The sequence below is a fragment of the Mytilus galloprovincialis genome, chromosome 9 (genome assembly GCF_965363235.1).
Source record: "Mytilus galloprovincialis chromosome 9, xbMytGall1.hap1.1, whole genome shotgun sequence".
Lineage (NCBI taxonomy): Eukaryota > Metazoa > Mollusca > Bivalvia > Mytilida > Mytilidae > Mytilus > Mytilus galloprovincialis.
Genome location: NC_134846.1, coordinates 93486464 through 93504017, shown reverse-complemented (window position 1 = coordinate 93504017; position 17554 = coordinate 93486464). Strand labels below are relative to the sequence as shown.

The window sequence follows — 17554 nt, the reverse complement described above, 5'->3', positions numbered from 1 at the left end:
CCGATTCGGTTTGGCCCCAGATGACTTTCAAAATGTTTATATCATTGAAAAAGCTCCAAATTATCTGCCTTTGGTGCAAAAATGCCATTTTTTGGCATGAAATTTGAAATATCTTTTTTAACTCATCGGTGACCTATATTTTTTATTATTGTTTTCAAATAAGCTGAACATAAACTAAATAATTGTAAAAATTTAAGCGATTTCTGTAATTAAGTTATTTTTTTATTTTGATATTACCTCTATTTCTCCTATTAGCTCAACAGAAAAAAAAGGACATTAACAAAAATGTATGCTTCTTCCAGAAGCAGATTGTGAGTAAAATGAAAGGTGACCCCATTTTTCTATTTCATTTTTCTGTTAAGTATATCATTATATGATAAACTTCATTTATAAAAAAATATAGCGAAATCCTATATTAGAACTGCAGACTAATCTGAATAAGGAAAGTAATTAATTTATTTATATTTCAGCACAAATCAGTCAGATTCTTATGGAGTGGAAGGATAATGACCAGATGTTTATAACAACAGAAGCTACAAAACATGTACTGAAATGTATAAAGGAGAACAGTTGTGTGACTATTGCTGCTAGTTCTGGTGTTGGTAAGACGACAATACTCCGACATGTGTCTTTACAAATGACAAACGAAGGGTACGATGTACTACCAGTTACAGATCCAGGTGACATTGTTAAGTTTTATAATCCAAACCAGAAAACATTGTTTGTTATTGATGATTTATGCGGAAACTATTCTTTAAACCAGACCGACATTAAACTTTGGGAACCAGTCATGGAGCGAGTAAAAAATATCCTTTCGAATACACATGCTAAGATAATAGCTGCGTGTCGATTACAAGTGTATCAGGATGACAAATTTGAATCTTTATCAGTTTTTAAATCATGTGTTTGCAACATTTTATCAGATAACTTGTGCTTGACAAAAGCTGAAAAGGAGTCAATAGCTGGGATATATCTGAAAAGTAAAGCTCCTGAGATTATAGATTATTATGATTTATATGATTGTTTCCCTCTTTTATGTAAATTGTATCATGAAAATCCTGCACTTAATATCAAAGATTTTTTCCAGAACCCATTTATAGTTTATGAAGCAGAGATTGACAAACTACAGAAAAAAGGATTTTCTAGTAAATACTGTGCTTTGGCTCTATGTGTCATATTTAACAACAATTTGAATGAAGAGATATTAACAGAGGATATGAACAAAGAAACAAGATCTATTATTGAGAACACGTGTGAGGCATGTAAACTGGATAGAGGGACATCACGGCTTACTTTACAGGATGAACTAAACTCACTTACACATACATTTCTAAAAAAGGAACAAAACAAATACAAAACTATACATGATAAAATATTCGACTTTCTGGTGTTCTACTTTGGACAGAAAATAATCAGCTGCTTGATAAAGAATGCACATATTTGTTTGATCAGGGAAAGATTTTTGATAGATAAACAAAACAATGTTGATCCGTTTATAACAATTGTACCTCCTAAGTATCATGACATGTACATGGAAAGAATGATTGATGACTGGTCAAAAGGCAAAGTAAATGATGTGTTTTGTAACATAAATATGAACATTCCTCACTTCAGACAGAGATTTCTATGTGTTTTGAATAAACTGGATGTATCTTATCAGAAACAACTAGCACTCACCTGTGATGTAGATAACAATGATACTGCTCTGTTTCTGTCATGTTTTGATGGGGACATTGCTATGATTAATTGGTGTATTAATAATGGTGTTGATGTTAATCAGTGCAGGAATGATGAGACATCACCATTATATATAGCTGCTGATAAAGGTTGGGCAGAAATAGTAAGGATGTTGTTAGACATAGGAGCAGATTATAATAAATGTGACAATAATGGTTGGTCACCTGTAATGAGTGCTTGTAGATATGGACATACAGAAATAGTAAGGATGTTGTTAGACAAAGGAGCAGATTATAATAAAGGTGACAATAAAGGTGTGTCACCTGTAATTATTGCTTGTAGTGAGGGACATACAGAAATAGAAAGGATGTTGTTAGACAAAGGAGCAGATTATAATAAATGTGACAATAAAGGTTTGTCACCTGTAAAGAGTGCTTGTTATGAAGGACATACAGAAATAGTAAGGATGTTGTTAGACATAGGAGCAGATTATAATAAATGTAACAATGAAGGTGTGTCACCTGTAATGAGTGCTTGTTATAAGGAACATACAGAAATAGTAAGGATGTTGTTAGACATTGGAGCAGATTATAATAAATGTGACAATAATGGTTGGTCACCTGTAATGAGTGCTTGTAGATATGGACATACAGAAATAGTAAGGATGTTGTTAGACAAAGGAGCAGATTATAATAAATGTGACAATTATGGTTGGTCACCTGTAATGAGTGCTTGTTATGAAGGACATACAGAAATAGTAAGGATGTTGTTAGACATTGGAGCAGATTATAATAAATGTGACAATAATGGTTGGTCACCTGTAATGAGTGCTTGTAGATATGGACATACAGAAATAGTAAGGATGTTGTTAGACAAAGGAGCAGATTATAATAAATGTGACAATTATGGTTGGTCACCTGTAATGAGTGCTTGTAGATATGGACATACAGAAATAGTAAGGATGTTGTTAGACATAGGAGCTGATTATAATACATGTAACAATGAAGGTTTGTCACCTGTAAAGAGTGCTTGTAGTGAGGGACATACAGAAATAGTAAGGATGTTGTTAGACATAGGAGCAGATTATAATAAATGTGACAATGATGGTTGGTCACCTGTAATGAGTGCTTGTAGTGAGGGACATACAGAAATAGTAAGGATGTTGTTAGACAAAGGAGCAGATTATAATAAATGTGACAAGGAAGGCAAGTCAGCTGTCATAATTGCTTCTGAAAGAGGTCATGGTGATATAGTTAATGTTTTAAATGAACATTCTAGGAACAAAACAGGTACATAACATTAGAAGTTTAAATTACTTTAGAAAACCTTTATAACTCCTACAAATTACTAAAACTGTCTTCATCAGTATATATGTTCATATTGTTGTTTTACCACTGTACTTAAAAGTTATCTTCCTAAAAATGCATGAAATATTTACCTCTGGATGTTAAGCATACAACAATCAATCAATTCAAAAGTTTTTAAACCACAGATAAACGCAGGAGGATTTGTTTTTGATCGGTTATTTATTTTTGTAAACTAAGAGGACAGATTATTCATTTTCTTTGATATTGAAGCAAGATTTTTCATTTTCATTAAAGCAAGGGACTGATTATTCATTTTCACGACTATATCTATGGTATTCGAAAACAAACAATTTTTAAATGATTTGTTTATCATAAATAATACATGTATAGTCAAGTCGTTATGTACCATTTAATCAGAATTAATCATCATCCTCTGCAGAAATGAATCGTGTATATTCCCAACTGCATATACATGTATTGTATACAAACACTGTATTAAAGTTTGGTTGTAACTAGCCTCTTTTAAAAGTATTGACAAATGTATTTTTGACGAGCGGAGCAAGGCAAAATATTTTTGAAGGGTTTTGGAGCCACTGAAAGCCTAAGAAGCTATGGAACAAATGATGCAAAATCATGCTTTCTGGGTGTTCCGAAGACCCTTTCATAATCTGCAAATGCAAATTTTGTTTTAATAATTTTTTGAAACTATATTTTGGTCTCAAATCAAAATGTATAAATTCATTGTAAGACTTAAGTTTCTAGAGACAACATCAAAATACCAATGTACATGATAAAGCAAAAATGGAATTTAAATAGTTAAGTCTGTGGCTGCAGTTTTTTTTAAAACTCATGATCAAGTTCATAACAAAATTACTAGATTACAAAAGAAATGCAACACTAACAGAATACAGAAGGGCAATCAATGAACAAAACACAAATAAATAAGAAACATTGATCCCGAAAAATCAGGGCTACGTCTGAGGGAAAACAGAACTTGCTTCTTGCAAGGCACTCGCTGTGAACACAATTTGAAATGGAGACAATCGTTGGGTTTTGAAATTTCCTACACGAGGCATTTGCCTCAATGTAGTTCATCCCTGTTAAAATAAAAGTGAGGTAAGGTTTCCTGAGACAATATACCTCAATTTAAATGAAACCAATTTTCAGAAATTTCAAGTTTATTCAAATGATATTTATACTTTTATTATTAAAAAAATTGGGAAGGGTTTCCAGATTTTTTTGGGGAAAAAAGATGAATTTAAATTTAAAATTGCGTTCGTATTATGTGACTGTGTTGTCTGCGTCTGAAAACATTTTGGTTCGCAGACAAATTTTTCATGTTTCAGGACAATTATTTGCGTATAAGAGTATGGATCTCTATAAAATTTTACCACAAGGTTCCGTACTTCATAATGAAAGTTTTAATTTATATGTAGGGGGTCAAACTGTCTAATAAATAGGGGTCTAAAAGGGATTTTTTGGTTTCTGGACAAAAACTTGAGTATAACTCTATTAATTGCTATTGAATTCTGCCACAAGATGTTATATCATAAAATAAAGTTTGGGGTTATGACCTTAATGGTTAAGTTAAAAAGGGCCAAAAATAATTCTTTTGTAATACTTAGTATACATTCCTTATTGCTTTAGCAATTTCAATGGGGTTTAATTCAAATTCTTGAATTCTTACATTGGGATTCTTTAATCTGGTATTTATAATTTGGATTTGGGGTATGTTTTTCAATTGGTCCATATTAAGATTCAAAGGCACCAAAATTAAACTTAATTATTGGTGTTCTTTGATATGCTGAATCTAATAATGTATTAAGATTTTTAATTTTCGGGCCTGTCTTCAAATTGGTCCCCATTGAGGTCCCAAGGGTCCAAAATTAATATTGCTGGTTCTAAAAAAAATGACTGGTTGGGGTTCTTTGATATGCTGAATCTAAGGGTGTATTTAGATTTTTGATTTTGGGCACAGTATTCAAATTGGTCTAAATTGGGGTCAAAATTTGAACTTTGTTTGATTTCATCAAGAATTTAATTCTGGTGTTTTTTGAAATGGCCAATCCAACAGTGCTTTAGATTTTTGGTTTTGGACCCCGTTTTCAAATAGGTCCACATTGAGGTCCAAAGGGTCCAAAATTAAACTTTGTTTGATTTTATCAAAAATTGAATTATTGGGGTTCTTTGATATGCCGAATCTAACTGTGTAATTATATTTTTAATTGTTGGTCCCGTTTTCAAATTGGTCTGCATTATTGTCCTTGGAGTTCTGTAATATGCTGAATTCATCGTGTATTAAGTTTTGTATTTTTGGCCCCGTTTTCTTATAGGTCCACATTGAGGTCCAAAGGGTCCAAAATTAAACTTTGTTTGATTTCATCAAAAAATGATTTATGGACATCTCTTTAACTGAATTTTAAATGTGCGTATTGTTATGTGTTTACTTTTCTACATTGGCTAGAGGTATAGGGGGAGGGTTGAGATCTCATAAACATGTTTAACCCCGCCGTAATTTTGCGCCTGTCCCAAGTCAGGAGCCTCTGGCCTTTGTTAGTCTTGTATTATTTTAATTTTAGCTTCTTGTGTACAATTTGGAAATTAGTATGGCGTTCATTATCACTGAAACACTATTTATTTGTTTAGGGGCCAGCTGAAGGACGCCTCCGGGTGGGGGAATTTCTCGCTACATTGAAGACCTGTTGGTGACCTTCTGTTGTTGTTTTTTCTATGGTCGGGTTGTTGTCTCTTTGACACATTCCCCATTTCGATTCTCAATATTATTGGGTTTCTTTGATATGCCGAATCTAACAGTATATTTAGATTTTGTTTTAATTTTCGGTCCTGTTTTCAAAACTGGCCTACATTAAGGTCCAACTGGTCCAAAATTAGACTTAGTTTGATTTTAACAAAAATTGAACTCTTGGGGTTCTTTAATATGCTGAATCTAACCCGGTATTTAGTTTTTGGATTTTGGGTCCTGTTTTTAAATTGGTTCACATTGAGGTCCAAAAGGTCCAAAATTAAATTTGTTTTGTTTGATTTTATAAAAAAATGAATGTATGGAGTTCTTTGATATGCTGAATCTAACCGTGAATTTAGATATTTGAATTTTGGGCCCTGTTATTAAACTGGTCCACATTGAGGTCAAAAGGGTCGAAAATTAAACTTTGTTTGATATCCTTAAAATTGAATTATTGGGGTTCTTTGATATGCTGGTCACTTAACGATATCTATACAAATTAGTCAGTATAGAAAGTCCCTGCTGAATCTAAGCATGTATTTAGATTTTTGATTTCTGGCCAAGTTTTCATTTGGTCTAAATCGGGATTCAAAATTAAACTTTGTTTGATTTCAACAATAATTGAATATATGTGGTTCTTTGATATGCTGAATCTAACAATGTATTCAGATTTTGGGCCGCGATTTGATTGATTGATTGTTTGTTGCTTTACGCCGCATTAGCACAAAAAGGCTATATCGCGGCGAGAGCTAATTCGAATATTTTCACAATTTAAAGCATATTTTTAAAATAAGACAAAAAGTCCTTCAATATACTAAAATTCTAGACTAAAGCAAATTGATTATTTACAAATAAAAATCAACAGTAAGATAACGTGATCAAAATTAAAAACGACTTAAGGTAACACGATACCGAATGGCATGTCTCCCGATTTCCAAAACTTTTGGCATACTTGTACTTTGAATCGAGTTACATCGGAATATGTAATAAAAAATGGGGGTCACCATTTTTGTTTTTTTGTAATTTTCATAGGAAAACATCAATTTTGGCGACAATTTTACTTAGGTATATAGGGGAAATGCCTTTTTTTCGGCTTACCTTTTTATACGACCGCAAAAATTTTAATTTTTTGGTCGTATATTGCTATCACGTTGACGTCGTCGTCGTCGTGTCGTCGTCCGAATACTTTTAGTTTTCGCACTCTAACTTCAGTAAAAGTGAATAGAATTTTAACACAAGGTTTATGACCACAAAAAGAAAGGTTGGGATTGATTTTGGGAGTTTTGGTCCCAACATTTTAGGAATTAGGGGCCAAAAAGGGCCCAAATCAGCATTTTCTTGGTTTTCGCACTATAACTTTAGTTTAAGTGAATAGAAATCTATGAAATTTTGACACAAGGTTTATGACCACAAAATGAAGGTTGGGATTGATTTTGGGAGTTTTGGTTCCAACAGTTTAGGAAATAAGGGCCAAAAAAGGGCCCAAATAAGCATTATTCTTGGTTTTCGCACAATAACTTTAGTATAAGTAAATAGAAATCAATGAAATTTTACCACAAGGTTTATGACCACAAAAGGAAGGTTGGGATTGATTTTTGGAGTTGAGGTCACAGCAGTTTATGAATTAGGTGCCAAAAAAGGGCCCAAATAAGCATTATTCTTGGTTTTTGCACCATAACTTTAGTATAAGTAAATAGAAATCTATGAAATTTAAACACAAGGTTTATGACCATAAAAGTAAGGTTGGGTTTGATTTTGGGAGTTTTGGTCCTAACAGTTTAGGAATAAGGGGCCCAAAGGGTCCAAAATTGAACTTTGTGTGATTTCATCAAAAATTGAATAATTGGGGTTCTTTGATATGCCGAATCTAACTATGTATGTAGATTCTTAATTTTTGGTCCCGTTTTCAAATTGGTCTACATTAAGGTCCAAAGGGTCCAAAATTAAACTTAGTTTGATTTTAACAAAAATTGAATCCTTGGGGTTCTTTGATATGCTGAATTTAAAAATGTACTTAGATTTTTAATTATTGGCCTAGTTTTCAAGTTGGTCCAAATGGGGGTCCAAAATTAAACTTTGTTTGATTTCATCAAAAATTGAATAAATGGGTTCTTTGATATGCCAAATCTAACTGTGTATGTAGATTCTTAATTTTTGGTCCAGTTTCCAAATTGGTCTACATTAAGGTCCAAAGGGTCCAAAATTAAACTAAGTTTGATTTTAACAAAAATTAAATTCTTGGGCTTATTTGATATGCTTTATCTAAATATGTACTTTGATTTTTGATTATGGACTAGTTTTCAAGTTGGTCCAAATCAGGATTCGATATCAAGTATTGTGCAATAGCAAGAAATTTTCAATTGCACAGTATTGCACAATAGCAAGAAATATCTAATTGCACAATATTGTGCAATAGCAATTAATTTTCAATTGGAGTTATCTTTCTTTGTATAGAATAGTAGTTGATAACATATGTTGGAAATTTGCCAGACATGACTATGATGTCATTTTCTATTTTTATTTGCCAATAACTTCATTGGAAATTTGCCAATATAAAATGTTGCTGATGAAGCTTTTTTTCCTTATCTTATCTAAAATGTTTTTAGATAATGTATGTTGGACATTTGAAAGACATGACTATGATGTCATTTTCTATTTTTATTTGCCAATAACTTTATGTAAATAACTTCATTGGAAATTTGCCAATATAAAATGTTGCTGATGAAGTTTTTTTTATTGTTTTATACAATAAACAATGTATATTCACTTTTATTACCAACCAATCTTTACCATTCAGTGATAACAAGCACTTTATTTTACATTTTAATATTTTATGATGTATTTAAAAGAGTAGTTATTGTTGCAAACTCCATTAGAAATTTGAATTGATATCAGTTTTGGAAAAAGGGAAACGGGGATGTGAAAAAAAAGGGGGGGGGGTTAAATTTTTCTCATTTCAGATTTCATAAATAAAAAGAAAATTTCTTCAAACATTTTTTTGAGAGGATTAATATTCAACAGCATAGTGAATTGCTCAAAGGCAAAAAAAAAACTTTAATCTTATAAATTGCATATCACATATCTCCATTTATCATTCAATCAGTCAACTTTTGTACAAATAACATGTACATGTACACAATTTTTTTTTTTTTATTTGTACTTGTACTTTTACAAATAAAGTCTCATGTTACCCCACTTCCATAATGAGCAAGCGGTAACGTAGATATCTAGTTTTGCGTAACTGTTCAATTTTGGTCTTACTCGCGGTCTGCGTTTAAACTTTGTGGAATTTTTTGAAAAAAATAGAGGCAATGATTTAAATTTTAACAACTAAAGTTCACAGTGACGAGATTAATTGTAGGATTGATTGCTTTGATTATTGGTTGGTTAACGTCCATTGGAAAATATTTCATGCATGTTCAGGACGAGAACAAGTTAACAATAAATACAATAGATAGGTTTTGCAATAGAGGCAGGGCATCCTCGATGATGGTCGGGAAAATTTAACTGACGCTATACATGTATATATATATACTTTTATACTTGTTCTAAAAACTAATTTTAAGAGAGAAACTTTCCGGGCCTTTTCCGACGCCTAGTATGCGAGCAATATGGCCCTCAGAGCCCTAAGAGGTAACTTTGTCAATTTTCTTTCAGTAGTTTTGTCTCCCAACTTGTACATGTACATTATTTCCAACTCAAAACTAAAAAGACACCGAATACCCATGCAAGCGTAAATTAACACGAATATAAAATCTAAATGATCTCAAGATCTAGCTTTTTTTTTACAGTCTCTTGCCGTTTGAATAATAAAAACTCAGTCGTTTGCATGTAAATTTCGAGAAAAAAATTATAACGGAATCAGGGAACACGGAATTGATCTGACTACAGCCAGCCCCAACTATCAACTTGCGTTTGTAGACGCAAGTGGATACTCGGGGCTGGCTTTATTCAGACTGTAACGGAACCTGAATTTTGTTATTTTATTTCTGCCGAATCAAGTGCCCATGTATTTCTCAGCCTTCGCTAACTTTCTAATGCTTCATTCCGATGTTGCTGTCAGTCCTGAGTAGACCTGGTTTATACGATTAAAAAGCTGGCACTGTATTTTAAAATATTTCCAAAACTATATCGAATTTACTCTGTACAGACCAGTGAATTGCAGAGACTGTTTTACACATGGAACACAGGAAAAGTTATTCGGCTAAATAACCACTTTTTTACATTCCATACAAACAACCTATTTTCTGTATGATTTTCAACGTCTGCTTGTATTGTGCTTTTCCCCTAATTTTATCCGTATTCTCATCCAAATAAATTTCAATTTTGTCCGAGCGGTGTTTTTTATGAGGCCATTTTAAAACAAATTAATAGTTGTAAAATTCCCCGTTTTTTTCACACATCATCCTAAACTTCTATATATAAATTAGATTTCTACTTTAAAAACAAACTTTCATGGGGATACGGTGTGAATCATGAATAAGTACTATTGCAAAAATAAACCAAGGTTTACTTTTATAAGTTGTTATTTGGATCGAGAGTTGTCTCATTGGCACTCACACCACATCTTCCTATATCTATACCAAGAATAAAAATAAAGTGATAAAACTGTGTCTGTTATGCATAATAACATATATAGATAAAGCGTGCAGATGCTTTAATATCAAAGAAACAGAATATTTAAAAAGTAAAGTAATACTTTTTAAAGATTAACAAAGAGCAGAATGATTGCCGGAAAACGATAAAACCATCTATGTCAAAAAACCACTACGTATTGCATCAAAACTCTCGGCACTCTGCATCTAGGAAAAGTTACCGTTAAAAATGTCACACAAAACCCGCTGCATTGGCTGATATACATGTGAACGTTATTCGATAACGTCAGGAACGATAACTCATGGCGTAACGTCATTCGGTATCGTGTTACCTTAAGTATTATAACATTTTTATATTCTATAATAAATTCCAATTTCTTTTAAAAATGCAACAATATTTGTAAATGGAACATTATTAAATAAATCATACATATTCTTGAATAAATCATACATATTCTTGACATTGAAATGCTTCTTACGAATATCAGCAAAGTTTAGTTTTTCGACCAAATTCATTCTGTGTCAGAAACCTCTTTTTAATGTATCTTTTATGCATATTAAAAAGCAAATTAAAATGAAACATATTTTTAACTATAAATAAAACTACTTGTATATGGTAGATTAATTTGTAATTAAAAGGTCCATGTAAAGATGCCGTGCATGCCACTTTTATTGTTTATTTGTTTATTATGTGCTGTACATATGTTGGAAATAGAACATTTTTGTTTTATCATTTTAAATTTTAAAGTTAAGGGAAATATTTGGAGGGGCTCCTAATTAAAGGAGGCTTATACCATGTATACTAAGAAGAAGCTGCAGGCGTATTTGTTAGTGCAAAACCAGTTTTGGTTTGATAAACTTTCCATTTGTTAATGAGAACCAGTTTGAAACTAGTTTCGAACCTAAACTGGTTTGACGTTTGTTATTCTCAAACCAAAACTGGGTTCCAGAAACTATTCAAACCATGTCCAAGGGTGGTTTATGGTTTTGGTTTTATAGGGTTAAAAATGGCGGCAATGTTGATGCAGTGTAGTGGTCGCGAAAAATGTTATGCAGATTGTATGGTCAAATTGATTTTTTTAGTGGATCTTCAATACTAATGTACTAGTAGTATAAACTTTTTGTGTTGTTTTTTAACCTCACATAGTTTTTAATATAGATAATGTTAATTCTAAACACTGCATTTTTTGGGGGGTAATTTATTTGTTACTGTTATTGCTATTTATTCAGTCTGACAGATATCTTCTTGTATACATTGGCAATTAAAAAACGTCTTAAATTTTTATTTGTTGTAAATTGGAAAATACTGAGATGACACTTAATGTTTATGAGATAACAATCCAATAAAAAAAAATGTAAATATTACTAGAATTCATAATTGTGAAATAAATTGAAATAGCCAATGAGAACAAGAGCTTATGAAATTGTTAGTAGTGTTTGTCACGGAATAGAAGTTCCTTCATAATATAAGTCCCAAAAGGAACAGATATTCTGGAATATTATTTCCACAGGAATAAATATTACAGTATATGTTCCTAACGGAATAAATGGTATAGAATATTTGTTCCAACAGGAACAGATATTATGACAATGTTTATAACAAAGTTTCCATTGGAACTTCTGTTAGGTGGAACAAATATACGTTGACAGTGATTATGATATTTGGTATATATGTTGTTGCATTAAGATGAGCACAACTCACTATGAAATTAGAAAATAAATGGCTCCATTTTCGAATTCAGGGTATGAACACTGAAACATTTGACAGGTACCATGTTGAACTTAATTGTGATTAGGTATAGTGAACCACCATTGATAATTCATTGATATTGGTATACAGTGTGAACATCTCATTTAACAGAGATTATTATAATTTGACTAGGTGCGTCTCTCAGTATCTTACCAATAATTAATTAAGAGACTGGTTAAGTTTGATTTTTATGTCTAAATTCTAAGCAACACGTGACCTCTTTTTCTTTGCAGTTTCGAGTATTATGTACACCAAAAAAAAAGTTATTTATTTCTTCCATCTCCCTAAACCCACTCTTCAATGTACTCATTCATGCCATTAATTTTATTTCAAGAGCAGAAATCAGGAGCGTATTTTGTTCTTCTTTGGTCGTGAGCCAGAGGAGGTCCATTTCTATTGTTTTGCATCTTCTGGTTCTCTTCCACCTTTTTTAAACAAAACAAAAAAGGTGGTTTAGACGGCAGCGGCACAAAACAAACATGCATGGAGTCGTTTAGTCTAAATAACAATTATTTATTATAAATTTATGAATGTAGATATATAAGAATGTGAGCTGTGTTATAAACGCTTTTATGGTATGTCAGTCTTAGTAGGACATCCCTGTAGGACGATAAGCTGGATAAATACAAGAACTACACGGACAATAACAGTTAAGGAGCAACTATTTGTCATTCAAGGGATTTGTTTCATTGGTTGGTGTTTAACACTCGTGATTAGGCTAGTGTCCAAATATGAAGTGGATGTAAGCAATTATAGGCAACATTAAGGCCTTCTACAATGACACAACCCAATACTGTAAAGCCGTTTATAGAAGGCCATGAAAAGTGTGAAAAAAATCAAACAAAAAAACTATAGGTCTAACTATACAAAACAAAACAATTTATAAAAAATTAAATATGAGTTGAGACATGTACTAATGACAACCACTAAACAGGTTCATAAAGAATATGGCAGGGGTTGATATAAAAACGAAGATATGGTATGATTACCAATGAGACACTCTTAATAGAGACAAAATGACACACAAAAATTAACAGCCATAGGTCACCATACAGCCCTCAACAATAAACAAAGCCCATACTACATAGTCAGCTATAAAAGGTCCCGAAATTACAAAATTTATGTAAAACCATTCAAAGGAGAAAACTAACGGCCTAATTAATGTACAAAAAAAAAGTGAACAAAAAAAAAATTAGACGGCAACAAACGACAACCACTGACTTGCAGGCTCTTGACTTGGGACAGACACGTACATACAGAATGTGGCAGGGTTAAATATGTTAGCGGGATAACAACAATCCCTTAACCTGGGACAGTGGTGTAACAGTACAACTTGTTTGTGATCGCTCAATCCTTCCCGGAGCTGAAACAGTAGTGTGGCAGTACAATATAAGAGCAACCTGTGCAAATCAGTTGCAATTAGATTAACTCAAACGATCGGTACGAGACACACACAAAAAAAAAACGGCGAAATCATTAAGACAATAGACTCGAAGCATCAAACTAAGAGTATTTGCAATTAATGGAAGTTTGTTCAAAGCTAGTTGCAACTAGTTCTGAAATAAATCTTGTTCTTCCAGACTGAAGTATCAATCAGTACACAACCAACTGATTTATTTAAAAAAAATCTTAAGAAACGTCTGCTATACGATGTATCCTTACATATAGATCCATATACAATGAAAGTTTTTGAAAAGTGGAAGTCCAAAGGTTTTGACCATCAAAATTTTGCATTAGAAAAAATAGTTAGGACCAGAAGATTTTTTTCTAGGACTACCAGAGAAAAAGGATTTTGAGAACTTTCTGATATCTTTGTTTTATACAAAAAAAGTCCACTTCGGTTACTTTAAAACAAAATGTGGATTGACTAAGATGTCCTTTTTGATCAGTCATATTCACAGGCACTTGTCTCAGATTTTTTTTCCTGTATATATACTAGACAAACATTGACAATTTCTTGTGCAGTTTAAGATTATTCTTAAAAAACATATAGTGGGGGTTAATCCTGGTTCTCTACTGGACGTATCTTAATTTTCTAAACAATTATTGAAAACTTAATTTATGTCATCAAACATAATAAAAATCTGCTGTATTTGAAGGCAAATTGAATTTGTATTCATTGATCTTCCGTAGAATATCTCCAGAAGAGGTCCAGATTCTTTTTTTGGGGGGATTCTTCACTAAAAGACATCCTGGAAATGTGTAGAAGAGACCAATAAAACAGGCCCAAGTAGTTTTGACATCATTTAAATTTCAGATAAACTTTACATTTGTTGAAAAATATATTAACCCAAACAAATTTTGAAACCTAAACCAAAACCAATCAAAACCAGTTTTAAACCAAAACCTAAAACTAATAAAAACCAGTTTTTTCTGTAACAAATACGCCCTTAATCACAATCAAAATCCAGAGCTGTATCAAGCTTGAATGATATTGAATGTAGTGTCCATAATTGCCCCAACTTTTCAGGGTTCGACCTAGGTGGTCGTATCAAGCTGCGCCCAGGAGATCATCTCATTTATACTTGTATTGCTAAGTTTTACTAAAGAACAAGTGGACATGTAGTCTCTCGTTAAAGAAAATTCTCATCTTATAGAAATCTTAAGAAATGTACTGCTATTGAATTATTGTTTTCCCGTTCCCTTCTCTGAATTGCCTTTCTTATGCATTTACCTCAACTAAAAGAAATCTCATTAGAACTTCTTCAAACACACAGCACAAATGAAAGGGAAATCAGTTTTGAAAAAGAAAAGGTAAACAAACATGCACTGCAAGGTAGATAGTGTTAATTGATTCTGAAAGACAAATACTAAATCACCCAAAACCTGTCATGACAAAGTTTTGATTAACAAAGGAAACGCCTGACAATTCGGAAAGAAATAAACATTGCTCTATCAACTTTCTTATTTTTCAGGTACTTTATGATTCTGTGTGGATTGTTATTTAAGGTGATGACTGTAAAGCTAATGCAACACAACAATTAGAAGCTAGAGTTATGGATTAACAATCATTCAATGATATATTTTGTATTCATAAGATTATGCATTATGGATTTGTAATAAACAAAAACAAAAACTTTAGATGCTTAACATTATAATAACATGATGCTCGTTTGAGATAACTTTAATCATGATTATTCAAACGAGTACTTTCGGATTTTGGTTACTTTCTCATAAAATATTGTAAATTCAATATTACTTCGTCAAAAGCAGTCAGTGTTCCGCAACCATAACCTCTCACTGCTTATGTCTTTATAATGAACCTACAAGACTGTCCATCAGTCTACCAGCTGACTGTGTAGTGTTGAGACAGAATTTATCTCTTTCTCATTTTTAGCTCATTTGGCCCGCAAGTGAGCTTTTCTTTTCACTTGGCGTCCGTCACAGTTTGAATCAGTGACTCAGTGGAATGAAACAAAATTTGGCATGAATGTTCGTTATAAGGTACTGACTAAATGTTGTTACTTTGTAGCAGATCCATCATCCAAGATGGTCTCCAGCAGGGGACTGTCGTTTAACATAGGACCCTTTTGACAATACATACAAATGTCTTCTTTTAGAGAACTTCTGAATGGAATGAAACCAAACATGTTCCTAATGTGGTGCTGACCAAGTGTTGTATTTTTTTGTAGCCGATCCATCATCCAAGATATCCATAAAAAGGTACTTAGTTTAACATATGGCCCTTTTGGGCTTTACATACAAATGTCTTCTTTTAAAGAACCTCGATATGGAATGAAATAAAAATTGCATGAATTTTCCATATGAGGTGCTGACAAAGTATTGTAACTTTGTAGGTGATCCATCATCCAAGATGGCCATCAGCGGGGGACATGTTTAACACAGGACCCTGTGGACAATGCATAAAATGGTCTTCTTTTAGATAACAACTAAATGGAATGAATGTTCCAAATCAGGTGCAGGCCAAGTGTTGTTACTTTGTAACCAATCAATCATTCAAGATGGCTGCCAGAGGGGAACTTAGTTTAACAAGAATCCTATGTAAAATACATGCAAAAGTCTTCTTTTGAAAAACCGCTAAATGGAATGAAACCAAACATGGTATGACTGTTCCATGTGAGGTGCTGACCAATGGTGTTCACTTTGTAGCAAATCCATCAACCAAGATGGCTGCCAATGGGAATTTCGTTTAAGATAGAAGCCTATGTGAAAAATATACAAATGTCTTCTTTTAGAAAACCGCTTAATAGATTGAAACCAAAATTGTATGAATGTTTCTTTTGATGTGATGAACAAGTGTTGTTTATACCTTGTAGCTGATTCGTCATTGTCCTTATAAAGTCATTTTCTACATTTTGTAAACTTTACAAAAGTCTTCTGCGTTTGGTTAAATTACGAGACAACATTCAATCAAATTTGGCCTCAATTATCATTAGGGTATCTGTTATGATTTAGATTTAATCTATTTTTACATGATTTCCAAAACCAAACTAGAATCAGGTGAGCGACACAGGCTCTTGGGAGCCTCTAGTTACTTAGGTAATTTATTTGAAAATTATTGTATTTTTTAGACTTTTACATTTTGATTTTAAAATTAAGTTCATTTTATGATTAAGTAGTTTTGGTATTAATTCTATATTTTATTTTTACATTAGAAAGAGAAATAGTTTTCCTTTGGATTTGATATTTAGATTTTATAATTTGTACCTTAATTATTATTATCTGATATTGTTTACTAATTGATTTTTATCATTCATCTAAATTGTTATCGTTAATTATTAAACTATGAAAACCTTCCTTGTGTTTTAGCTTTGTCTTTCAGAACATTAAGTCTTTTGATAGACTGACCTCCTGTTTCTTGGTTCGAGTACATATGAGTTAGCTTCCTCTTATCTTACAGTGCTCTGGACCTTGGTGACATATATGTTCCTGAATAGTTGTACGTTATTCTTTACTGGATGATTTAATCAGTTCAGTGCGGAAGTCACTGTAAGCTTTCCATCAATATGGTAAACTTCTCTGAATTTTAAGAATTAATGAGTAATTGTCTGAATGAAAAGAGATGTAAGGCCAACATCAATGAGACATTATTGAGTGGCATGAACAACTAAGACACATAGAGATGTGTATTGAAGTACAATGTGTAAGAAATTTCATGTTTTAACTATATTTGTCAGTAGTTGTTAGTAGTTCTTATGTATTAATCACTGTAATGTCATCATAACAACTCTGACTTCATTTTCATTGATTGATACTGTGATTTATTATGTTCGCTGTAAGCACAAATTTGACAAATAGTTGGTTCTAATTAACTAGATAAGATCTCGTGAGTAATTGCTCAATCAATGAGCGTCAGTGGTTGTCGTACTCCTTCATAAATATTTTTTTGTACTCATACCAAATCTTCCCATATCTATTACATAAAGATTTCTGGTGTTGAGCCAGACAAAATAATGGAGAAGGCAATAAGTTGCTATTTCTGTGAAGTTCCTGGCTATGTTAGTGCTCACTGGGCTGTAAA

General features: G+C 32.3%; 1 protein-coding gene across 2 annotated transcripts in view; it reads left to right on the top strand.

The window, feature by feature from the left end:
• The window catches only part of LOC143046398 (uncharacterized), a 99835-nt gene extending 83006 nt beyond the window's left edge, over positions 1 to 16829 (top strand). For both annotated transcript variants that reach the window (XM_076219543.1, XM_076219542.1), the window contains 2 exons: positions 471 to 2966; positions 14988 to 16829. In XM_076219543.1, coding sequence (XP_076075658.1) covers positions 471 to 2966; positions 14988 to 14998 — 2507 coding nt within the window. In that variant the 3' untranslated portion in view covers positions 14999 to 16829. The remainder of the gene's footprint in view (positions 1 to 470; positions 2967 to 14987) is intronic.
• Positions 16830 to 17554: the final 725 nt, after the last annotated feature.